The sequence below is a fragment of the Ursus arctos genome, unplaced genomic scaffold (genome assembly GCF_023065955.2).
Source record: "Ursus arctos isolate Adak ecotype North America unplaced genomic scaffold, UrsArc2.0 scaffold_22, whole genome shotgun sequence".
In the NCBI taxonomy this organism is placed as follows: Eukaryota; Metazoa; Chordata; class Mammalia; order Carnivora; family Ursidae; genus Ursus; species Ursus arctos.
The window spans coordinates 22,973,351-23,000,211 of record NW_026622897.1 but is presented as its reverse complement, the minus strand read 5'-3'; the positions used below and the strand labels follow the sequence as shown (position 1 = coordinate 23,000,211).

Below are 26,861 nucleotides of genomic sequence, written 5' to 3'. Positions count from 1 at the left end.
TCCTTGCTCCCCCAGGTGAGGTCTTCTGAGCCACAGCATCGGCATCACGTGGGATCTTGTTGGAAATGCAGATTGTCGGGCTGTACCTGGGACCTGCTGACTCGGGCTTTGCATTGTTACAATTCCCAGGTGATTCCTATGCAAATCAGTTGGGGAAGCGCGGCTGGAAAGACAAAAAGCCAAACCATACAAAAAATGAAAAACGCAAACAAACAAAAACTCCTGCGGTATTTTCTGTAGGAGCTTACTACTTGCTCATGTTTGTATGAGTCGCTAGAGTGTTACTCCACAGAAGATAGACATTTATATCAAAAAGGTGTTGGTTTAACTCGAGAGGTTACAATATTGCCCCCTTTGTGCCAAGCGGTCTTTCAATGAGTTTGCTCCTCCCTGGAAGAAAAATGCTTACTTCTTGGTTTTATGCATAACAATGGTACAAATAGATTACCATTCAACAGAAATTGTGGCTCTTTTCTCCAGCGAAATTCTTAACTAATGCCTACTCCACCTCTGCTTATGGAAGGGAATCATTTTCTGATTATTTAAATGCAAGTCCTTTAGAAAAAGAGACAAGGGATTTAGGCCATCTGGGTTCTAGCTCTAATACCTGACTGAAGAGCCTCTACTGCTTTGGGCATGGGAAATAATAATTAATAAAAAAAAAACTATGAATGCGTGAGTGCTTACTAATACCAGGCACTGTGACAAAAGAGAAATAAGTTAGAACCACTATTTGTGGACCGTTTTATCATGTGTAAAGCACTCTGTTAAGCATGTTTATTTTATCCAACCCTCCTCAGGGATCCTTGAAAGGATGGGTATTATTACCTTCAATTTATAGTTGAGGAAACGAAGATTTGGCGAGGTTAAGAAACTCGCCTGTGGCCATATGTTCCGAAAGGAGCTGCGGGTTCACCCACAGTCTGTAACTCTTTATTGTTGATCAACGCTTACCCTCTTTGAGCCCTGCATATTCAAACAAAAAAATGGTGGGTGTGATGGATCTTTTCCAACGCCAAAATTGACTGAATTTACAAAATCCCTCTTTCAATCAGAAGGGCAGCAAGCTGTTTAATATTATATTCAGAAATTTGACCCTTACAATTTGGGCAGTAAAACAAATGATACAACACCATGAAAATCACAATCGGACAAAGTCCAAGATGTCGCTTGCTGAATTTGAGAGATCTAAGGCAGCTGGTGTCGGTTGGTTCAGTTTGAAAAGGGCATTATTCAAATCTATCCTGTTCCCCTTTCATGTTCTCTTAGCATCTACCTCTGTTCATGATGTCTTTCAGTTTTGTTGAGGGCTTCTTAGGAGCCAAAACCATGTCTAAATTCTAGATTATATCCAACGTGCTCCACACGCTGTGAGTTGAAAAGTAATTATTTAAAATTCTAGGCTCTTTAGGGATTTCTTTGGCAGCATCCACCGGGTTAGAGGTGACATTTTTAGTCTTGCAGATCTTCTTTGGATTTGACTTGGCCAAGAATCTCATATACCATGACCTCCGCTATATCCGTCATTGTGAACTAGAGTACTTCAAGTCATTTCTCTAGCTTACTCTTTTTTTGCTTCTAGTTTCTTAGTAAAAAACAATTTTAATTTATCTATTCAGTTATTCACAGATAACTACGATGTGCATGGTGGCCAACTGCGATCATTGGCCAAACTTCATGGTTAAATATAGGATTTGAGGAATGACATTGGGAGACGAGGCTGTGGGCACTTTTACTGTAAAACAGTGTACTGAATGTTACCTTCGGTCTTCCCGAGGACACTCCCACATGAAGCCCAATTGACTAGAAAAAGTAGAGTGGTAGCTTCTGCTAAGTTTCAGAGACCAGGATTGACATCATGGTCATAAAATGCCTCTCATTTAAGAGCAGACAGGTTTTAATCTATTCCCTTGATGTTTACGAGAAACAACTCCATTCTGCCCACTGTTCACAATACCATTCCAGCAGTGTGACTGGGAAGGATTTGTTTCCATGAGGAGGAAACATAAAATAGTCTACGAGGCACTCCTTATTTCCTAATTGCTATGGTACAGCAGACTAAAACCGTCTTATAGTCTCTCTCTTTTTCAGGACATATTAACGACTGACTCCTTGAGGAAGGGCAAAACAATGTACTCTTGTAATAGTATGATAATGTGAGTGTATTTTTAGTCTTCCAAGAAAGATTGGTTGAGCTATGTCAATTCATACAGAACTCGAAAGTATTATGCTGAGTTAGGAGATGGGGGTGGTTTAGAGAAATAGGAGATGGCTATGAGTCATGTTCATGCCTCTAGTCAAGTTAGGCTTGGAGTACGAATTATCAGTGAAGCGGGGGAGAAGAGACTGGGATGTGAGCTGTACGCTGAGGGGCTGCTTTGTGAAGTTAGGGAAGGTGGCACGTTTAGTGTGAGACACAGAAGGCAACAGCATGTCAATCAGAGCACTGCCTTTATGGGTCAGGGTTGGCCACTTAAAATAAGAAGGAATGTTTACTACTGTAATGTTAAAATACCCGGTCAAGAAAACGAAGTTCTTAAAGATTTAGGAGCAAGGAAGAGAAACCATCTCCAATTCTTCGAACCATTTCTCTTTTCCCCTTATTACAACTGCAACGTTTCCTTGGGAAACTATCTAACTACGCTTAAATTTGAGTTCTTGGGGGAATTGAACTTGCTAGCTTTTGCCAGATCAAAGGAGAGATCTACTAAAACGACTGGAAAAATACCAATGAACTACTCATGAGAGTTAAGAGAAAAAAACGATACAATAGATAAACTTGCCAATCCGGCACATTCAGTAGTTTAGAGAAAAATATGATTCTGGGGCACCTGGGTGGCTCAGTTGGTTAAGCATCTGCCTTTGGCTGAGGTCATGATCCTGGAGTCCCTGGATGGAGCCCTGTGTCTGGCTTCCTGCTCAGTGGGGAGTCTGCTTCTGCCTCCCCCCATCACCCCTCACTCCTGTTCTCTTGCTCACTCTCTTTCAAATAAATAAATAAAATCTTAAAAAAAAGAAAAATATGATTCTGCTTGTAGTTAACATTAAAGAAGTCTAACCTTAGTCTTGCATATGGACGGACATCATCACGGGTAACAGATCTTGTTTTTTTTGAGATATCTTCACTTTCTTGGATATACGTGAGACATACTGTTGCACGTTCTAACTCTATTTCATGGAAAGGTTCTTTCATTCGGTCAATGAACGTGTTGCTTATCTACTATGTAGCATATAAAAAGGCAGCCCGTACTCTTAAGCAACTCAGGATTCAGGAGCAGAAACAGACATCTATACAGGAAGTACTCTGAACCAAATACCAAATACCAAACTAGGCATATTGTTATAGTGAGTCCCATGGAGGAGGGTCGAGGGTGTCCATCTAACTGCCTAAGAGGTTCAGGGAAAGCTTCCCAAAAGAGGTAATGCTCACTCTGAGTCTTTAAAAACAGATTTTCATGGCATTCATAAGGAAGCTCCAACTATTCATGGGAGAGTCAAGGTGTTGCCTTGATGACATGGATGGCAATGTCTTTGGTTTGGCAAAGGTTCTGTCATTTTTCTTTGAATGGGTAGTCCTTTTGGAAGTCAAATTCTTTTTCTGCTGCATTCTAGGCCAAAAGGGTGTCTTTTTAATACAAATGAATGAGAATCCTAAATTCTTGATATTAGGAGAAATCCTAGTTGCAAATCTATTTAACTTTTGCATAGCAAATTATCTACATTATCTATATGTCATACTTTATTCCAAAGTTGAATCCTCCATGTGCCATCTTTATACCTACCATAGATTGTGGCCATGATTCCTGACCTATGAAGTTAACAGGAAGACTAGAGGGTAAGGTCAAAGTTAGAACACGATGCCATTATTGGTGGCTGCATAATTTTGGCTTCTCTATTATGGAAGGCAGTTTGTACACATTCCTTGTCCCAACAATACCACTTGCAGGTATTGAATGACAAGAGAAAATATTTAGGGACTTTTAGCATGACAAGGGATTGGGGACAAATTAATTATACAGTAATAAGAGACTCATTAAGAAAAGCATAATGCATACATAGATTACAATAAACTCGGGAATGTAGAGTTATATTTCTTGATGTAGAAAAAGGTTCATAGCATGATGTCAAGTGTCAATGGAAAAAGCAGATAACACAATAACATGCAGAGAATTCTATCATGAAGGTAAAATTACGATCATATGTATATATTATATCTACATTTGGAAAGACACATTAAAAAGACCCAGAGGAACGCTGAACAGAGTATTAGTACAATTACCCCTAGATGGTCGGATTCCGGGTGATCTTGGCATTCATTTTAGACATTTCTGTGTTTTTATTGTAATTTCTTCAATAAATACATATTATTTTGCCAAAAACAATCATTTTCAAAAGAAAAAAAAAAGCATTTAAGTGTAGTTTGCTATTTCCCTAAAGGCATAGTGTTTCCTTGAAGAGCACATAGCCCAAAATGAAAAACACTGATGTCACAGGGCTGGTGTAGAAATGCAGCCAAGCAGGGGCAGAGTTGATGTGAACTGGATTCAGCCTTCACGAAGGCCTCGTCTCTTTGGGATTTCTTACTCCTGCTGCCTTGGTCTGACAGACCCCGGCTACTCCCCACCCTCCTCCGGGCATCCCTCACCCTGCCCTGCACGGTTCTGGGTGAAAGGCAGCTCAGCCTGCAGGTCAGCCCCAGTCACTAGGCTTGCGGAGGGTGGAAAGATCCAGATGCGGTCCGTGGGTAGCACGCTCTACGAAGACTAGAGCTCTCCCCAGAGTCCTACAGAAAACTGTTCAAAGTCCGTTACTGGACAGATACACCACATAAACCAAATGGTTGTCTTTTTTGTCCTCTGCACGGATTGAGCATTTTTATCGGAAAATTGAGCAGAGTGAGGAGAGAGAGAAGCCCAGGAGAAGGAGGCTGAAGACCTGGAGTCCGATCTCAGCCTGGCTGGTTTGCAGCATTGCCTGTGTCTTTCTCCTCATCTGAAAAAAGAAAGGGGCTTAAGTGAGTTAAAGGGCGCGTACACGTTTTCTAACTTAACTCCTAGAGCCAGCAAGTGTCTGTGTGCCGTCTCCTATCAGCACTGGTGTGGGGCCTGGGGTACAGATGAAGATCCAGAGGAACTCCTTAAGTTCTAATGGGGTAAGAGTTGCTGAGACGATCAACAAGCAGCTAAGTGTCATATGGGGTGGTGGAAAACGCTTCTGTGATAAGGCGACAGTGATAGTGAACGCTTAGAAATGGATCATGCAACAAACCTATTCTTTCTTTTTTTTTTTTTTTAAGATTTTATTTATTTATTTGACAGATTGAGAGAGAGAGGGAGAACACAAGCAGGGGGAGCAATGGAGGGAGAGGGAGAAGCAGACTCCGCTGAACAGGGAGCCTAATCCCAGGATCCTGGGATCATGAGCTGAGCCAAAGTCAGATGCTTAACCGACTGAGCCACCTGGGCATCCCTCTTTCTTTCTTTCTTTCTTTCTTTCTTTCTTTCTTTCTTTCTTTCTTTCTTTCTTTCTTTCTTTCTCTCTTTCTCTTTCTTTCTTTCTTTCTTTCTTTCTTTCTTTCTTTCTTTCTTTCTTTTTCTTCTTCTTCTTCTTCTTCTTCTTCTTCTCTTTCTTTCTTTTCAAAGATTTGTTTTTTTAAGAGAGAGAGAGAGTGTGTGTGCAAGGGGCGGGGGGAGAGGGACAGAGAGACGGGGAGAGGGGAAGCAGCCTCCGCTGAGCCGGGAGCCCCGACTCCCAGGGCCCAATCACAAAACCCCAAGATCATGAGGACCTGAGCCGAATTCAAGATTCCAACACTCGACCGATTGAGCCACCCAGATACCCCCACACCCCCACACCCATTATTTCAAGTGGATCTTTATTTGGATCTGCAATCTATTCAGATTCTCCGATTTGAGAATCAAATAACATCTGATGCACTTCACATTTTGTGTCCCGTGAGACCAAGTCGTTCTTTCATTCGCTAATTAAAAAAAAAAAAAAAAAAGAATTCTTTTATGCCCCCTAGCCTGTCTTAAAGTCTGGAGATACGAAGATGAAAAAGGCATAGTGCCTGCCTTCAAACAGCTCAGAGTTGAGTGGGAGAGGCAAATAGAAACAGATGTTTACAGACCCGTGTGCTCCGCACAGTGACAGAAACACACGGGGAGCACTGCGCGAGGGCAGCTAGCCTGGGCTGGGGTGCGGGGTAGGGCAGCAGGGCTTCCTGGCTGCGAGAGCTCCCGAGCGGAGCCTCAAGGCCAGAGGAGAAGCGGGTAGATGACTGAGAAGCAGGAGGACAAGGGGGCATTTCTATCAGAGGTCATCACATGAGAAGGGCAGGGACGCGAGGACTGGTCCCAGTAGCTTAGGGAACAGAAGTTCCACGATACAGGAGCAGAGGCTCAGTGGTCTGTGGGGAGCATGAGGCCCGAGAGATGGGAGCACTGCCCCTGGAGGCCACCTCGGACACATTCATCTGCTACTCAGCCATTGCTGGTCCCCTTCGAGAAAAATGAGCTCCATTCTTCACAACTCTGTTATCAGGTGTTCATGTTGTTTCTACGTTCTGACAGGCCTATGGATGCTTCTAGGCTAGGGAGTAAATCTTACATCACACAGTTGTTTTGTATTTAGGTAATAAACGTGTATAATGCCAAGACCAAAAAAAAAAAAAAAAAAAAAGTTGGTCCAGCTGATGTTTAATGTTATGTGGGAGGGAATTCTCTTTGGCCAACATGTCAGAAAAAAAAAAAAAGTATCACCCAGACACTCCTTTTGCTTTTCCTGAAAGGGTTTATGTCCCAAGCAGCTGTTCTGTGTCACAATCTACAAGTGGAAAAAGGGTGAGTTCTTTTTTTCTTTCTCCAAAAAATAATACAGCAGTCATCCATTTCTGTCCCAGAGTTATTTCCTGAGATGAGAGCCCTTGAGTGCCCTGGCAACTCCCTCTTTCCAGCTTCCTCCCTGGGCGAAGGGCTTTTCCCCAAGGGAAGTGTCATTCATCTAACCTAGCCACAGGAACACAGCCCTGCACTGAATACGCCATATGTGGGGCCATAGGTTTCCTCCCTCACTCTGTCAGTTGGAAAGAGAAAACATATTTCCACTGAACCTTTCCCTAAGCTATGTTGCTCCGGAGAGTGTTGTCTGGCTGGCCGATTGAAACTCTTGATGCCCTTGAGCTGGGCTTCAGGACAAGGCTGCCACTTGCAAAAGTCCTTTTTCTTATAAATATATAAACAAAACAGGAATTCAGAACAGGAAGGGTCTTTGCTGCTTGTGGGAGTATAGGGATGATTCATATGGCCACGTGGTCACACCTCACACTGCGATCTGCCACGATTTCCCATTCCCCCTCACGCAGTCACTTCTGACTGCTTTTTTTTTTCTATGTTGTTGGTAAACTACTCATCACATTATATTATAGTCATATGTAAGTCTGTCTTCTCCACTGCCTGGAGATAGAGACTGTCTTTCTCAGCGTCAGTGAGTCAGAGAGAATGTAAGGTCCACGAGGTCGGGGATCTTTGGGACCAAGTGGGTCCCAAATGCCCGGAACAGTGCTTAGCACATAGCAGGCATGTAGGAACTATTTACTGAATGGATAAGCAAGTTTCTAACAAAGGATGCCTTCACTGTGCTTGTTGCATGAAGGGTTGAGGTCTGTGATGACTCAGGGGGTCCATGGGACTTTTTCAGAGGACATCGGAGGGCCGAATGGCCAGCACAAACAGTGCTCCCGTACCTGACATTTCCCAAAGGTATAGGTTGCCCTGCAGGGCCCTGAAGGGAAGACCAAATGTACCCTAGGGAATCTGATCATGGTTAATCCATTCTCAGGATGACACACTCCATGTTGTTAACTTGTAAGTCTCGTCCATGAATAGATCAAAAACTTTCAAGTGGGGATGTATAGATTGATGGCGATTCATTAGGACTTTCATGTCCTATTTCAAGATTAAAGGTAAGGACTGTTTTGGTAGGAAGGGAACATTGAATTCATTGAGACTATCTTCACCATATATGGTCAGGACCAGTCCTCATTGACCTATGTTGTACGTACCTTATTCTTATTTCATGCTCAGTGCCCAGGGAAGTCTGATACGTGATCGCTGCTCATTATTTTGAGAAATAGGTGATATTAACGGATACAGATTTTAACAATGTCCTTGGACTAGCCTGCTTTGATCTTTGTCTCCTCTTCCTCTTCAGCTTCACCACCGGCAGTTCTTAAGGGGCCATTTTGCTGCAACGGAGATCAATTCTCCCTAAAAAACAAGAAAACAAGCACCTTGATTAACAAAGTCTAGTTACCCTTAGTTATTTTATTTTTAAAAATTAATATTATTTTGTCTACATCTATTTTTGAAGAAAATGCATCGTGAGAAAAGTAAAATTTTAGTTAAAAACACGAAGCATAGCTCTGGACTAAGGTATGTCTTTAGACGGCTTTTAGCTTACTGATCTCAACCATGCAATATTAGGCCCTCTGTAATTGTAGTCCTTAGTCGGTATAATTTTATATTGCTGAGCCGGTTTAACTGTATCATTCAAATACATTTCATAGGAAGGAAGATATGCTCATTGGCTGTCAACTGAATGAAGACAGTGAACCAAAACCACAAATTGAACATAGGACATATAATACTCTTTTTTTTTTTTTTCTCAAAATGTGCCTGTGGCTTTACATATTAGCAAGAATAAGGGAAAAGACAAATACGACCTGGAAACAGTTAAGTTAAAACTAAAAGGTCACTTCTTTTTTTTTTTTTAAGGTTTTATTTATTTATTTATTTGAGAGAGAGAGAGAGAGCTCCAGCGAGGATGTGTCGTGCACGAGCACGCGTCCTGCACGCATGGGGGGAGGGGCAGAGGGGGAGGAAGAAGGAGACTCTCCGCTGAGCAGGGAGCCTGAGGTGGGGCTCGATCCAGGACCCCAGGATCATGACCGAAGCTGAAGGCATATGCTTAACCAACTGAGCCACCCAGGCACCCTTAAAATGTAACTTCTTAACCATAGGCATTCAGCCTTCGAAAGCTGTGCCTAGGAACTAAATTTTCTAAATCACTCAAGAAAGACTTTTTTTCCAGTATATAATATTGAGTTTATTCAAGTGTGTGAACTAATGCACTTTAAGAAGCATTTAGAATGACAGAAATGTTTGATACATAAATGATTTTCCTGATGACAGACAGCCAGCTGGAAAATCCCTTCAGTCAGAACATTCCTCAAGCATTCTCGACGTCAGATTTTTGGTGTAGATAGCAGCTCTGGACAAGAATTATTTCACAGTGTTTCTCCTTTTGTTCCAGATGAATAATGTTCAATCCCTTTTTCAGGGCTTCTCTCTGTTTATCTGTGTCTTGGGATCCTGGTTGATGTGTCTTTTCAGTTGGGCTTTTCCATCCTTCTTCCCCTCTTCCCCTTTCTTTATTTACTCTTTTACCAAATTGATGCCACGCCTGTGTGCTGAGTGCACCTGCTGTGTGCCAGGCCTGGTTGAGGTGGAGGGAGGGTGATAGATGGATGGGGATGTTACTAAAAATGACACGTAAGACCTGGTCCTTGTCCAGAGACCCTACAAAAGGGTCTTTTTGTAGATGCTTTTCCTGCTTCTTGACTATAGCTCACAGTGGCTGTGCGCTATCCCTGCTACTTTGCGGTCAAGAGACGGGCTCTGTCTGGGGTCTGCCCTTTCTCTGTGTGCCAGGGATCCATCGCTTGATCTTTCTCAATTTTCATTTCCTTCTCTGTAGCATAAAGAGGTGAACTCTAGGGGCGCCTGGGCGGCTCAGTGGGTTAAGTGTCTGATTCTTGAGTTTGGCTCAGGTCGTGATCTCGGGATCGTGAGATCCAGTCGCGTGTCAGTCTCCCCGTGGAGTCCGCTTAAGACTCTCTCTCTCCTCTCCTGCCCCTCCTCGCCTCTTAAAAAAAGAAATAAAAAAAAAAAAAAAAGAAAAAAAAGAAGAGGTAAACTCTCTGGTTCCAGGTCTAAGATTCGAACCCGCCGTGTTTCTAGTGCATACATTGGTGCACGCAGCGGCTCAGTGAAGGCTTTCTCCCACGCAGGTGCTGACCGTGAGGATGAGCTACTTTGTGGATCCCGCCTCCAGCGGCCCCGCCCCTTATTCAGCAGCGCGTCCTGCAATGGCGGTAAGTGGGGGCCCCTCCCTGCTCTCCGCTTGCCCACCCTGCCTCTCCTGGCTTCCTCTTGCTTCCCGCATCCTGACCTCGCCCGGACAGAGAAGCCTGGCCCCGACTCCAGAGTTGGAATCAGCCTTGGATCTTTTGGAGGAGCTAAATTGTGAGATGATCTTTTTATCAGCACGTAAAGAAAAATTCAAGACTGATGGGTTTGCTCAAAAAGGTTTTTTAGTATGTTTGAGTTTCAGAAAAAAGGACTCGAACGTGATTAATGGTTAAAGCCAGGTGGTTTTTCACTGCTCAGTTCACTTGGGGAAGATTTTTCACGTATTGATACACTGTAGGCTTATCTTAACATAGTTAAACTTATTTTGGGTCTCATACACGAAAGCTAAATTACACAAGCCTTCTGATCACAGAATTTAAAACTAGGAAATATAACAGTAAGTTTATAGGAAAATGTTATAAATCCCAGAATAAGAGAGGTAAAAGGAACTTCAAAAATAGGAATAGATAAAGTTTCTTGCATTTAGGGAAAAAGACCCTCACCCAAGCTATGTGTTGATCAGTAGAAATGTTTAGGTGAATTGATTGTGTGAGCCATCCCATGATGCTATCATTGATCAATCCCGATGTTGAATGAGCCTTTTAATATTAGCTGATGTATTATTAACTATTCATTCTAAATTCTGTATGTTTTCATATGAAGATAACCAACATAAACTTTGAACTTTTTTTTACTTACTCTGGAAATGGACAGAGAAGTTTAACGTTAAATCTTCCCAGTACATTTATGGGTCTAAATCGATACCAAGGGACCAGAGCTCTTTTCTGACTCCAGTTTTGGACTGTCTGGCCTGAGGTTCTGCAGAATTCTTAATGCTGGTACCCTTAAGTTAACTATGCCCGTTCACTGTAATTGTATTTTGAAAGATCTGATGTATTTGCAAATTATTTTCTGTAGCATTGAAAAGAATAATTGCTTAAAAGCTATTCTATGTTCAAGGAGTGATTATCACTGCTCTTTTTACTGGCTATTCTAAAACACCTGTTTTTTTCTGTTTTAATTGGCTTCTGTTTTCATATAAACCCCATTCACTTTTCTAAAAAAATTAGAATCAGGAAAAAGTTTAGAGCACAATTAACACCAGAAATATGTTTAGAAACACACACACACACTCACACACACACACACACACACACCCACAACAAGTAGAGACCAGCAGTCACTCAGTTTTGCTTAGTAGAAATCTCCCAGAGCCTTGAACTTGCAGGTCGCCGAAGCGGCTGGAAAAGTTGCCAGGGAAAGGCTCCTCTTGCTTCTCACACAGAGGTTATCATCTGAGGTCAGCACAAATCACACTAAATTTTTCTTAAAGATGATATTGTAGAGATTTGTTAAAACAAATAAAGAGTATTGGGATTTCAGGGCAAACTATGTTACTGGCTTAGAAGAATAGATTTAAAAGTCGGCCTATGTTAATTCTCTTTATCAGTATGGTACTCAAAGTAAATAAGACTAATAACTTCTCCAAAAAAATAATGCCAGGCAAATTTGTATGTATTGTATTTTAGACACTGAAATACATGGTATTACAAGTATTCAAACTACAGGTATAATATTAAATTATCCTTGGCAGGGTATCTGGAAACTGTATGAAATTAGAAAACCAAAACCCAGCTCCGGGTACATATTTTCAACGAACGACCCCACCCCCAACTGAATACACTGGCTAGTTTTAATGCATTTTAAATGGTTTCCACTGCTTGCGAAACAAAGAACTCATTTACCCCCCAGCCCCAACAGCCATATCTGAAAAGCATTATCAACGTGTGGGATCCTTTTCGCTGTGAATTTCAGAGCTGCTTGGGTAAAAGCAGAAGGTTGCATAAGAACGGCTAACTACTGCTCCAGCACTTTCTAACTTCTCTCTGGGCCTCAGTTTCTCCATCACTGGGACTAGTTAGGCAACTTTTGAGAACCCTAATGCAAGCAGGCAAGTCCTGTAACTTCTTCACCTATGCGCTCTCACTAATACGGATGAACGCACAAATAAATGTATCAGTACAAGGTCAGGTTCCATCAACTAGCGCTGCAGAGAAACTCCAACCTTAGCCTGCACCCTAAGAAACAGTCAAAGAATCTGTAAATGGTCTGCAGACTCTAACCCTGGGACACTGGCAGTAGCGAAACTAACAGATCTCACACCCTCGATCCCAATCTAAGATTGCGGGCAGGAGCGAGCACAGCTTCATTAACTCTCCCAGACAAGAAAGTCAAAGCCGCAGACACCGGTGTCTTCTCAGTTCTGTTGGAGCCACTCTATCTAGAGGTCAGCCAATGGGACTTAATCCAATAATCCCCGTCCTCCTCCCTGGTGCTCGGGCTCCAATTTGGTTAGGCTGGGCCAGGAAGAAAAGAAACTCTGTCTCGGGTATGGGAAGTTGCAGGTGGAAGGAAAACTGTAAAGCAGTGGGTTTTTAATAGGCGCTAGTTGGTGATATTTTTAATTGTTAAAAGTTGGCAGCGGCATCCCCTGGCGTTTAGAGGGTAGAGGCCAGGGATGTACCTAGCCATCCCACAATACCCAGTGCAGCCCCCCCACAACGAAGAATTATTCGGCCCCACGTGTCAGTAGTGCCGAAGTTGAGAAGCCCTGTTTGTTGGCCGCGGCCCCAGGATCAGGTTTGAAGGCGGGATGGTGCTCCGTGTACAGACTGGTCTAAGCGGGTCTTTGCCACGTGTAAATTACTGCTTCGTTGCAAAAGAAAAACAAATGAGAATGTATTCGTGTTATGAGGGGTTCTGCTTAGGATGCTGCTTGAACTGTTCGGTCTAAAGTTTGGTTCAATCTAAAGCAGGATATGAATGTTTCCTAGTCCCCGAAAATGGCTCATTCTCAGATTCCTTATTCGTAAATGAGAGAGAGCATCGGCATGACCTTGGTCATTTGCAGTTCCAGACGAAGGCTTGAAATCATCCCAGCAGCAGTAATGGGCTTCATGCCACCGTCAGGTACAAGCCATCTGACACCGAACTCGCATTATCTGCCTCAGGGTCAGCTTGTCAAAAGCAGGCTGCAAGCTTTCCTCCTTGTAAGGTCATGAATGAAGTGATGTCATAGCCGGGAGGTCGAGCAACAACGCTTTGGGGAGTTGTCTGGCCATTGTGTGGGAGGGGGTGACGTTTTCAGGTACGAAAATGGGTTGTGTGTCAGGGACCCGTTCATCCAACGGGAGGAAGTGCTCTTTCCTGTTATGCTACCTCAGCAAGCCCATGCTGAGCCCTGGAAGTCCCCAGCAGCGCTGGTCCCTTCATCCCCTCATGCGTCAGCCTCTCCTCCATGCCACCGAGGCTGCAGAGCTGGGGGAGGGCAGGAATGGGAGGGATGGGCCACTCCTGGTTTTGACCAAACATGTCCCAGTCCTTGGCCACCTTGAAAGCAAGGAGGATGTGTGGAGGAGGTCCCCCCGGGATTAATGACCCCTGGGCCATGCAAACTTTAGGAAGCACCTTGAACTGATCAGAGGAAAAGACTAACACTGCCCACTCACCTCCTCTCAGAGCTCAGGCCTTTGGGGATAGAGTAATATGCTGGGGCAAGAGTGGCCGTCCGCGGTGGCAGATCGTGCGGAAGACACCAAGGCCGGAGAGGTTGCTCCCAGATGCCAAAATTTCCTGGGACAAGGCTCTGGGTCTAGGGAACATCCCATGTCCCTGATTGCATGCAAAACTTGACTTCCACTTTCTGGATCAAATGCTCTTCTCTTATAAATATGGTCACTCTATTTCCTGAATGAAGTGTTTCAGAAACTGTCCAACAAAAGCCCCCTTTTCTTTTTTTGACTTGTGACTTTATTATATGAATGGTACGAGTGGGATCATACTGACTGGACACTTAATTGCTGTAATTGTATAGAATAACACGCTGTGAAGCCGGGGCTGTTGCAGACATAGGATCACTGAATAATTTGGGTGATGTGTGTATGCTGGCGTGCACATCGAATGTCAGCTTTCCGGGGGGCTGAGGAAGGCTGCCAGCCGCTGGCTGGTTTTAGGCATTGGCCTTTGTCCTTCCTGTCCTTTTCCAGTGGAATTCATGGGGCTGGCAGGCCTTCTGAATCTCCAGTGTGGTGCCAGGAAAAGGGAGTAGCATGGCCATGGGCCTTAGCTAAGTGCATTGCAAAGACGAGCTCTCAGCCGTGTCCTCAAGCACGGCCTGGCAACACAGAGACCTTTGCGATCGGATCTTGCCCATCACTTTGTGGGTTGAGCAAATCCTCTTTTGGACATGTTCTTTCTTCCTTCTGTCATTGATTGATGGATCGATCGATTGTTTTGGATACGTAAGTCTAGCTCTACCTTCTGACACTCTGGTGAGTCAGGAGGGGGACCCACCTCGTTCTTGCCTCTTCTACGTGAGACAGGAGGCAGCCTTCAGTCTTGGACCAGACAGCTGGGGAATGCAGCCCATCCGATTATAATGGAAAGCATTTGGAGTCAGAGAGATGTGGGTTAAATTCTGGTCTCTTACTCCTTAACCATGTGACCTTGGACAAATTACTTAACCTCTCTGAGCTTCAGTGTCCTCACCTGTGTGAGAGGCAGAGTGTAATTTTGCATGTAAGACCGTCACGATGATTCAATGAGAAAATACTTGTCGAGTGCCTCCCACGAATATGACCTCAGCTAATTCTCTCTCCCTTATCTCCCTTATGGTCACTGTTTCTTCTCTGCTCTTCTCCGGATTTTTGATTGCATCGGATGGAAACGTGAGGGAGGAGTGGAGATGATACCACTCATTGTCCATCTGAGGGTGTTGCCAGAGCAAGATGGGGGCTACTGGGGTGAAGATGGAGACATCCTTATTGAGCAAGCTCCTTGCTTCATCACTACCCTGCACCAGAAACAGCTCCCTTGCCACCAGATCAAAGTTCTCTTGTAATGGGCTGGTGGTTTACAACCCCATTGAGTAAACAGACCTGGTTCTCTTATCTTGAGTAATTGCAGTTTAATTGGGCCTCCTTGGAAAGCAATTCCCTTCTTACCCAGGGCTGTTCGCACACTCTGCTCCTCCAGCCCGCATGCCTCAGGATTCCAGCCTTGGCGTGGTCACCGGGGAGTCTGAGCTGCCCCTGCTCCTTCGGGGAAGGGTGCGTGCCTGTCGCTGTAAAGCCTAGCCCTTTCCTTCTCTGTGCGAATCTTGGAGAACAATGGATAAAGCATTTGGGATTAGCCAAGTAGAAACACACAAAAGAAATTTGGAATTTAAGTGAACACTGGAAAATGTGTTGTTTTTTTGTTTGTTTGTTTGTTTCCTTGTTGCTTGGGATGGCGATGGCTTTACCCTTGGAGAGATTGCTGGAACATAATGCTTAGGGAAATTATTTACAGCCATAACTCTTAGTGCTGGTCAGAAACATTGAAGGAAAGAGTGATCATGTATATTTCTCCAGCATCTTCAAATGGGGGCTTTTCTAAGATACTGGGTTCAGTCAGCACCATCTAGAGAATTTCAGAGCCAGGACACAACCTGCAGGCCATCTCCTGATATCAGGAACCCAAAGTCCTCAGAGATTAAATAAATAGCCTGGGTTTACAGAGCCTGCGGGAAATGGCGTGTGACCCAGATCTCCCGACTCCCAGCTGAGGACATTCCTTACTACCGAATTTATCTTCATCCTTTCTTAGATATATGAGAATGTAAAAGAACTTATAATAGACTTTCATTCATGCATCCAGATGCCTTATTTATGATGAAGTGGTCTTCCAGGATTTAGGAAAAAACCCAAACTCCATTTTGCAGAGCGCCGCAAATTGGAGTTACTGCCTGCTCTTGTAGCCTGGCGGAGTTTTTCCACCCATGACCCCTGGGCCAGGACCGAGGCTCTGAGGCATCCGGCCCTCTGTCTCTGCACTATGGGATGCCCCAAGCTGTCACCTCTGGAGTCACTGGGAGGCTGCAGGCTTCGTGCTCAGGGAGCAGATGGAAGCCGACAAAGAACATGTGTCTCCCTGTGGCTCTCTGAGCGGGGAAGCGTCGAGGCCAGTGCTCGGGCTGGTGGCGAGGGTCAGAGGCCCGGGAGCGTCAGCTGGTATCCCTCAGGGCTGGCCGTGGGTGGAGGGCGCTGCGGTCTCAGGCCGCCACGAGCTGCCTCAGCCGCGGTCCCTGTTCCAGGAGGGGTTCGATGTGCCTGTCTCTGCAGGCCCGCGTCCTGGCTCCGTGTTTCTCGCTCAGAAACCTGCAGGAGGTCAAGCCTGCCCTTTCACCGCAGCCCAAGCCCATCACTCTTATTGTTTTAAGAAGAATTTCCTGGCCTTGAGTCTAAAATTAAACTGCCCTTTGAGAGTTTCCTATTTTGTCTGTTCCTGCCTCTTCGGTGGCGGCACCACCCTCCCCTCCCTCCCTCCTCCTCGACGGGAGTGCTGAGGAAAGCTGAATCCAAGCTCGGGAGTATTTCTGGTCGCCTCCTTCCCCTCTGCCTCTCCAGGGAGCAGGACACACGTGCCCTCCCGAAGCAGATGTGCCTCCGTGTCCTTCTGAAGGCCAGACGTGGTTGGCCCACATCTTCCCCTTAGCGTCGCCCAGAGAGCTTCTCCACGACGTGCTGGGGGATGAGTGAGAGGAGGCGTCTTGTCTGGCATCGTCTGAGGATGAGGAGGCCCAGGCTAGATTAAAGTCTGTGCAGTTCGGCCCCATGTGGAAGGCCTGCTGCGTGCAGTGGGGTGCAAGGGTTTAAGCTGAGAGATTGTCTCTTGGGCACACAGACTTTCCCTGAGCATCGATGAGGCAGGAGCGCCTAGAGTCTTCTGTAGACAGGAATTAACAAAGCTTCACTGTTCTCTACTGAAAAATGGCGGACATGTCCAAGCAGTGTTCGAGCATGGTGTTAGGAAAGAATTACAATAGCAGTATGAAGGCTTTCATACATTTAAAGAGGGCCTTGTATGTCATCCAAACTATGAGAACGACAACTTTTGGCCCTAGAGGCTCCTCTACCCGTGAAGCCTGTGGGTCACAGGTTGGGAGGAAGAATGTGGATGGAGATGAAGATGGTGGACTTGGAAAGGAGCCTGGAGATCACTGAGGCCAGGCTCCTCAGGAGACAGAAGCTAAAGAGGTTAAGTGACAAGCTGGAGGTGACGCAGCTCCCTGGGGGCAGAGCAGGACTTGAATGAGGCTCCCTGATTCCCGTCTGCTGTCTTTCTGCTAGAGTGTGCGGACATCTATGACACTCCCAGAAAGATCGCTCCCCCCCGCGGAGGCACACAACCAGGGCTAACTCAGCTTCGCCCCGGGCGTCAAATGTTTGTCTTGTTGTTTTGATTTTTTTTTTTTTGTTTTTTAAACAGCAGCATCTAGAAATAGTTATTGTGTCTCATATGCTCGTGGCCCTGGATTCTTAAGTAGACCAGAGAAAAGACAGATCTGCTCCCTCAGAGTTTGTGCGCTGAGTCCACACACAGAATAGAAAGGAGGGAGTTAGTAGGCAAACATGGGACATTTACAGTTGCTCGGCTAAAGGGAGACATGAACTTAAAGAACAGATCACGCATAGTCTTATAGACATAGGGGCTATCATAGTTTTGCGATGTAGTGTGAAAATATTCCCCTATCCCCTCTTTTCCGAATTTGGGAGGCAGGGAGAAGGCAGACAATGAGCAAGAGCGATGGCTTCGAGGTTTGGCAGGGTTGGGAGGGGAAGGGCCACGTTTGGCAGGGTTGGGAGGGGAAGGGCAGAAGATGCTCCTGAAGAGATAGCAGCAGGGGGTTGTGGGTTGGGGAGAAGAGAGAGTCCCTGACTCTGAAGCTCTGAGAGGTGGAGCTAGGGAGAAGCAATAAAGTAGACGGGACCTTGACTGGAGGGCGAATGGGTGTAGTCAGCTGTGGTGCTGGTCATTAGAGCGGGCTCACCTTCGGAGCGGAGCAGGGACAGGGTGTGCCCATCCTTCTAGTAGCTTCCAGATTTCCGGGGCTTTGTTTTACTTGTTTCCATTGTCATAAAGGTGAATCATGTGGGCTTGGGCTGTGTCCTCTGACAGCCCCCAGGAGGACAGGGAGAGGAGTGCCCTTCTCTAGGCAGCTTGTCACCATGTGTGGGACAGAGCAGGGTAAATTGTGTGCTTTCCAGAGATGCCCCGGGGGAGGGGACGCAATCCCTCCAAGGCCCTGTGGCTCCCATCCTTCCATTGGTGGCCACTGGCCAACCACCCTTGGTTCCAAAGCTCTGCCTTTGGCTTCCAGGACTCTATGCTTTCTTGTTTTTCTTCCTCTGTCTTCAACTGTCCCCTCTTGTTTGTTTTTTCCTCTTTCATGTCTTTTAACTCTAGGCAACTTTACAGACCCATTTTTTTTTTCACAGACCCATTTTTTAATTTTTTTCTGTTTTGTTTGAACTACTATTTTTCTTGACTTTGTCCTCTCACCGGGTGCTCCATGTTTCCAGATCTAACTGCACCCTTTCTAGTCCTCTCCTCTCCTGCATCCACCTTCGGGACCCCCCGCCCCACCAAGTTGCTCCATCTAAACACAACTAAGGGTGAAATTCTCTTCCTCTCTCCTTTCTTATGAATTTAAACTCACCTTTGTTGTTATGATAGAAGCAAGCAATCTGAGTGTTATCTGGGATTCCCCCCCCACCCTTCATCTCCTATCAGTTAAAAAATCATTTTGATTCTTCCTTTGAAACATACTTACATTTCTTGTTCCCTCTTCACCTCTACACTCATGACCCTGACCTAACTCTGTCCTCGTACCTGGACTCCTGCTCAGCGCGAGAGCTAGCAGGACACCAGTGGAGCACTCACGTGGGGGCCAAACATAGGGTTGCCCCAGCACTCGGCAATCAAGCTAAATGGTATCTTAATGCAATATTTTCAAAAGTAGAAATTAATGCAAAAATCATTATAAAAAATAAAAGTTTCAAAGAAAGTTAGGATTAGTAGTACTGAGCTTTTTTCTCTTTGCCTCAGTCTCCAATATGGCTCTGTGAGGCACTCTAGTGCCTAGGTCAGCTTCCTCCCCTCCTTCTCTTGCCTAGCCCATCCTACTTGGCACCATCAAACAAGTCTTCTAGAACATATTGATTCACGATGTCACTACCTCTAATGCAACCTCCAAAGCCTTTCTCCTGTCTGGTATTTACGGCCCTCAACATTGCGATCCGACCTTGTCCCTCCAGCTTTACTTCTTCCTAAGTACCCTCCCTGGCAAGCATCCACGTTGGCCAAGAGCACACCGTTCGCTCATGCTTCTCACCACCAAACAACACAGTCTTTATTTCTAGATCACCTATCTGAGTCTTATTCTTCCTTTGACAGTATTATATGCTCCTTTTCACCTTAAGGTGTGTGACCATCTTTCTTTTTTGCTCTCTAGGCCCTTCACCACATGTTGTAGGTTAAATCTTACTCAACCTTTCAGTTACCTTAATTTGCTTCCTCCAGGAAGTATTACCTGCTGCCGCGACTCTCCCCCTGCACACTGGTACTTAACCCTGTCACATCTCCTCTCTGTAATTTCCTGTTTACTTGTCTGAATGTCCCTAAGGGTGAAGTTCGTTTCTTTTCTTTTTTTTTTTTTTAAAGATTTTATTTATTTATTTGACAGAGATAGAGACAGCCAGCGAGAGAGGGAACACAAGCAGGGGGAGTGGGAGAGGAAGAAGCAGGCTCACAGCGGAGGAGCCTGATGTGGGGCTCGATCCCGTAACGCCGGGATCACGCCCTGAGCCGAAGGCAGGCGCTTAACCGCTGTGCCACCCAGGCGCCCCTGAAGTTCGTTTCTTGTTCATATTGTGTTCTTAGCAGCTAACATGATACTTGGCATAGACTAGGAGCATGATAGAAATTTGCTCCATAAGGCACATGGCCATAATTTGCCCAGTACCTATCCTAGGACAGCAGTCACCCTTCTTGAGAAATCTGTGCAAAGGCCACATAAGCTTCATGTTGGACAGGTAGAAGAAAAGACAGTCTGAAACCAAATAGACTTGGGTTTGAATTCTATCTTTATTATTTTATTAGCTGTGTGGCCTTTGAAATTTACACGTCCTCTTTTTAAAAAAGATTTTATTTATTTATTTGATGGGGGCGCGGGGGGCGTGGGAGGAGCAGAGGGAGAGGGACAAGCAGGTTCTTCGCTGAGCGCAGAGCCCGACTTGGGACTTGATTCCAGGACCCTGAGGTCATGACCTGGGCTGAAATCAAGTGTCAGACGCTTAACTAACTGAGCCGCCCAAGCACCACTACTTGTCCTCTTGAAGCCTCAGCCTGTTCTTCTGCAAAATGGGGGTAGAAATACTAATCTTGCATGCGTGTGGTGAGGATTAAATGTGACCATTTCTGCACAATGCTTAGCACAGCACCCGGCATAGAGCACGTGCGTGATGTACGTTAGGTCCTTTCAGTAATCACCTGTGGCGTGAATGAGTGAGGACCTGTCAGATGGTTTTCTTAAAACTGTGACAGGGACTGAAAATGTTGCTTGCATCTCATGAGTTCACCTTCAGTTGCAGCCAGGAAAGGACGGTGTCAACAAAGAGACTCAAACTTATTTTGTGTGGCGCTTTTTTAAAGCAACGAGGTGGGGGTTGTGCAGCCCAGATTTCTGACTTTTTAATAACCTGCTTCTTTCTCCTCAACTAAGACAGTTTCATAATGAATTGGAACTAGCTATGTGGTTCTTTTGAGTAAAAATGTCATTTTCATACTCTATGAAATAGGCATTAAGTCAGTTTGTGAAATGTCTAATAAACAGGCAGGTGTCTAGATAACAAGAGTCGTGGTGCTTCCAGGAGCATCTGCTAGCAAAGATGTTTGTGGTTCATGGTAGGCTTGGTGCATTACCTCCTTCTCATTCTTAAAAGTAGGGTCCTCTGGCTCCGCTGAGGACAGCTAAAGAGAAAATATGTCTTAAAATAGATTTTCATTTATAAAATAATATATGAATGATCCCTGACAACAAAAAACCTGGTTTGGGGCAGGAGTGATTCCTCAAAAAAAAAAAAAAAAAAAAAAAAAGCCACATAAATTCAGTCTGATGCTGAGCATGGTTGTTAATTGGAGGCTGGGAGTTGACTTATCACACTGCTACATTGTGGTCATTGCCTGTCTGAAACCTCATTGCTTTATTCCTAACCCACAAAGTACTCCTTCTGCCTTCCATCTCTCCCCTGCACAGCATATCCGGATAATTTTCCTTCAACACTTCTTTGCACATAACACCTTGCCATCAGTAGACTTTCCTTAGCAGAGGAAGCCTAAACTTGTAAACCCGAAAAAAAGTTCTCCATCCCATCTTGCCTCAAAATGAATGAAATATTTAGGAATAGATTTAGCCAAGGAGGTGAAACACCTATACTCTGAAAACTGTAAGACACTGATGGAAGAAATTGAAGATGACAAAAACAAATGGAATGACATACAATGCTCATGGATTGGAAGAATTAATATTGTCAAAATATCCATATTACACAAAGCAATCTACAGATTCAATGTAATCCCTATCAAAATACCAATAACATTTTTCATATAACTAGGGCATTTGTATGAAACAAAGAAAGACCTTGAATAGCCAAAGTAATCCTGAGAAAGAACAAAGCTGGAGGCATCACAATCCCAGATTTCACTATATACTACAAAACTGTAGTAATAAAAACAGAACCGTACTGGCACAAAAATAGACATATAGATCTATGGAACAGGATAGGGAGCCCAGAAATAAATCCATACTTATATGGTCAATTAATCTATAATGAAGGAGGCAAGAACATCCAATGGGGGAAAAGACATTTTCTTCAACAAATGGTGTTGGGAAAACTGGACAGCTACGTGCAAAAGAATGAAACTGGACCATGGTCTTACACCGTACACAAAAATAAACTCAAAATGGATTAAAGACCTAAATATGAGACATGAAACCATAAAACTCCTAGAAGAAAACATAGGCAGTAATTTCTTTGACATCACCTTTAGCAATATTTTTCTAAATATGTCTCGTCAGGCAAGGGAAACAAAAGTAGAAATAAACTGTCAGGTCTACACTAAAACGAAAAGCTTTTACACAGTGGAGGAAACCACCAATAAAATAAAAAGACAACCCGCCAACTGGGAAAAGATATTTGCAAATGATACATCCAATTAAGGTTTAATATCCAAAATATATAAAGAATTTATACAACTCAACACCAAAAAAGCAAATAATCCAAAATCTTCTGGGCACAAGACATGAACAGACCTTTCTCCAAGGAAGACTACAGATAGCCCACAGGCACATGAAGAGATGTTCAACGTCACCAATCATCAGGGAAATACAAATCAAACTCACCATGAGATTCACCTTACACCTGTCAGAATGGCTAAAATCAACAACACAAGATACAACAAGTGTTGAAGAGGATGAAGAAAAAGGAACTCTCATGTGCTGTTGGTGGGAATGCAAACGATGCAGTCACTGTAGAAAACAGTATAGAGGTTCCTCAAAATAAAAATAGAATTACCATATGATTCAATTCCACTACTGGGTATTTACTTAAAGAAAACAAAACCACTAATTTGCAAAGATACATGCACCCCTATGTTTATTGCAGCATTATTTACAATAGTCAAGATATGGAAGCAGCCTAAGTGTCCATGGGTAGAAGAATGGACAAAGAAAATGTGAGATACCCACACGCATGCGCGCACACGCACACACACATGCACACACGCACACACACACGCTGGAATATTGCTTAGCCATAAAACGAGTGAAATCTTGCCTTTTGTGACAGCACAGATACACCTAGAGGGTATTATGCTAAGTGAAATAAGTCAGATGAAGACAAATACTATATGATTTCACTTACATTTGGAACCTAAAAAGAAAAAAAAAACCCCAAACGAGCAAACAAAAACAGACCCAGAAATACAGAAAACAAACTGGTATTTGCGAGAAGAGAGGGGGGTTTGGGGGATGGACGAATTAGGTGAAAGGGATTAGGAGTACAAAATTCCAGCTATAAAATATGTCACGGAGATAAAAAGTACAGCACAGGGAATATAATCAGTAATATTGTAATATCTTTGCACAGTGACAAATGGTGACTATACTTATCATGGCGAGCACAATGCAATATGTAGATTTGTCGAATCACTATGGTCTACACCTGAAGCTAACATAACATTGTATGTCAACTATACTTGAGTAACAAATATAAAAAAATAAGTAAATGATATAAAATGCAAAAACAAAAATTTCTCCTCAGGTTCTTAATACCCCTGCAGGGCCTATAACCCACTACCTACTATCTACCTACAAGGGTTCTGCTTGTACTATCTACCGCCATCTTCTAAGGCTCCTAAAAGGAGCGTTTAGGCAAACCATGCATACACTGTCCCAAAAGAACAGGGTTAGGCAACTTAGAAGTCTCCTCCTGATAATTTAGAATCAGAATTTCCTCACTTGAGACCCAATTTCTACAACTCTTATCCTTGACATTGAATTTTGAGGAAGACTCTAGAGAAACATCAAAGTTGGGGATAGATATTGAGAGCACACAGGTAGTCCAGGAAATATATTTCAGATTGATTCAGTTGCAAAGTGTGGTTGAAGACCCACTTATCCTTGGGGATTCAAAAGTTCTTGCCTTGGGAACTTAAAATATGAAAATGCAATGTCCCCCAAATGGTTTTAACCAGAATTCAGGAAACATTTTCTGACTGAAACTCAGTAGAGTGTACTTGCCAGTATTTCCCTAAATCTTTTGGTCCCAAACACAAACAGCTAGCGAGTATTCTAGTGGTTCTCACCAGGGTCTGGTAGCAGAAGCCAAGTATGTTAGCCTTTGCTACTCAACGACTCGAGGTGACTCCCTTCAGTTCCAAGGCCGTTATTATGTTCTCGGCACCTTTAGCCCAGTTAGAAGTTGAACAGCCCAAAATAAACTTCATCCAGCCCTACTTAGAATGATTTTGCGAATATTATGGAAAATGTCATCCTATTTAATGCGTACAAATGTCCTTCTATATTTTGGCTTTGATGGTCATTTTTATGAAAATAAAACACTCTCTTGTGTTATTTTTACTGAGCTTAAGTTAATGGACAATTGCAAAATGGGGAAGAGAGAGTAGAGAGAGAATGTTAAATCTAAGAGACCAGCTCTGAGTTCTTGTCCTGTAGGTCAGGGGGAGAGCGGGCATGGGAGTGTCTCCAATGAGAGCTTCTTACTGGGGGTTAGCAAGCTACCCTTCAGGTAGGAGAATACCAGCTGAGTAGCTGTATTTAATAATTAGCCCCTTAACATCAGTAGATTTAACCATATCAAATTCTAGCAGAGTTTGGTTATCTTGAGGTTTTTATGAAGGTAGAAGGACCATAAGAGAAGATAAAAAAAAAAAAAAAAAAAAAAAAAGAAAAGAAAGGATAGGCCAGTGTAGATTAGTCTCCTCAGGAAATCTTTCTGTGAATCTGTTGCTTCTCCTTTTGTGTTTTATTTTTAACCCTCTCGCTCAATCCCAGGAACGGGAAGGGTCTGTTATATCAAAACATTATCGACCTTCTATTGGGCACCACAGAGGCAATTTACACATGCATTTCATATTTTCTCTTACACATATTGTACTTAATCCTTATGAGGTAGGTATTATTCCCATCTTATAATTGAGTAAACTGAGGTTTAGATAAAGGAACAGGCCCGGGCCTTCCATTAGTAAGTGGTAGAGCCAGGATTTGAATCCATGTATGTATCTAGCGTCAAAGAATAGGGTCTTCAACACTGCAAAATATGCCTCCCACGTGTGCTTAAGGACGCACATCTGCCTTCCGTAAAGAGTACTGGGTAGATGGTATATTTTATGATTTTCACAAAACAGATGAAAGAGTGGCACAAGTTCCCAAATGTTGCAAGAAACTGAAAATTTCTGTCTAGCCGTCAATATCATTAAAACCCATGCACAACCGATTCACTGAAAAAAGAGTGATTATTATTACATAGGCCCATTTTTTGGTTTTCCTTTGGCATTTGTCACCTACTGGTTCTATGAGATTAGAATGTCTTGTAAGGATGTCCGTTTACGGTGTTTTTACAGTGTAAGATCACAAAAAAATTCAAAAGCCAGGATTGTATTAGGACGGCCGAGATTCTGCTGTTAATCATGGGTCCTTATTTGAGAATTAGAAAAGGTAGTTGTCAAATGCTTGAAGAAATGGGTGAAAGTCATTGCACACACGGTCTAATAAGAGACCCTTCTTCCCTGTGTCTTTATTTTGGGGGAAGAGGGTATGTGATCAGTAGTTGGCTCTATTCTGTTATCATCTATGGATGATTTCTACTCACATGTGGTTGTAGGATAGGAAGTGATTATTCCATTCGGGCTACAGTATAGAGATTTTCCTGGTAATATATTTCCTTATTTTTTTCCTTGTCACCAGAGGCAGGGACCTATCAACTCCTACGAAGATCCTCGAATGGCCTGTGGTTTCCAGTCCAATTATCACCCGCAACGAGCTTACTACCCCTTCTGGGATGAGATGGCCACTCAGGAAGTTCCTACTGGTCTGGAACACTGCGGCTCAGGTAGGAACGTGAACAAAGGCTCGGCCTGCAGCTAGAGTCGGAGGACAGTGGGAGTGTGATGTGGGCTGCATTCTCTGCGGGAACAACAGCTGTCACGGCTTATGTGGGGACAAGATGCTATTGTTCTCTAATGGAAAGTCCCACAACTTCTCCATAATTCTGAGTACTTTATTCTCCAGCGACAGGAAGATGAAACTCTAAGAATGAGCCCAAGAGAGGTTGCTTCAGGTCTTCATCCTGTAAATAGTTCTGTGCACCATGTATTTCCTGAGATTTACCCATTTCGGCCGGGTTGTTGACAAAGGGCCTAGAAGTTCTGCAGTCGGAGAGTATGAGCCGGATAAACAGTTAGTCTTCTTGCAAAACGGAATTTCTTTATTCATCTTTTTCTCCCCATTGTTCTCCACCTCTTAGCCGGTCCCCACCTGCATCTGGCTCCTTTGTCCTCCGTGCCCTCTCTCTCCCCAGCTCTCCCTCACAGACCTCCTTCCTCTCCTCCCAGCATTCCGTTCTCTCCCTGCCTTGCTGGTCACCGTGCTGCCCCCTGGTGAACAGGAATTGCATTCCTCCAGAGAGCTCTCCCGTGGGTCCCCTCTCCCAAGGACCTGACAGGTTAAGAGTCCTTACCCTTATTCTGTTTTGCAGAAGTCACTGTGTATCTCACAAATTCCATGAGTCCGCGTTGACCTGCTAGCATTCTTCTTACTTTATTTTTAATGCAAAATGTAAAACTTGATTTGGGGATTCTGAAGTGATGGGTATTAAATTCAGTTTATCACAAGGCCAGATTAGATATCCAAATACCAAAAAACCAGTTCAAATCTGTATTTTCTCCCAGGATGAATTCTCATTACTCTCATATGTTGGAAAATATGTAATTCTGAGACATAACAGGGAGAAAGCCACGGGGAGCTCAGTTAAATACAACTTTTTTGTTCAGTGTTCCTTTATTCCACGTAACGATATGGTAGACTACTTTTATGATAGCAGAGACAGAAAATAAATGTTTGTTTTGTTGCCCATGCTTTAGCTTTGACCAGAAATACAGAGGCATAAAGCAAGATGATATGGCACTTGGTGGGGGTTGAGAGGAAGGCATGGGAGTCACTTTCCAGTTGTCTGGTTCCTTTCTAGGGCAGAACGAAATCAATCCCTGTGT

The 26,861-nt window shown here is 43.9% G+C and overlaps 1 protein-coding gene across 4 annotated transcripts in view; it reads left to right on the top strand.

Annotated features, from left to right (window-relative positions):
* Window positions 1-26,861, top strand: part of ETS1 (ETS proto-oncogene 1, transcription factor) — a 128,707-nt gene that overhangs the window by 4,027 nt on the left and 97,819 nt on the right. For 3 of the 4 annotated variants that reach the window (XM_026505419.4, XM_057316619.1, XM_057316620.1), the window contains exons 2-3: window positions 10,070-10,153; window positions 25,558-25,702. In XM_026505419.4, coding sequence (XP_026361204.1) covers window positions 10,070-10,153; window positions 25,558-25,702 — 229 coding nt within the window. The remainder of the gene's footprint in view (window positions 1-10,069; window positions 10,154-25,557; window positions 25,703-26,861) is intronic. The other variant, XM_048217183.2, reaches the window with a different exon arrangement.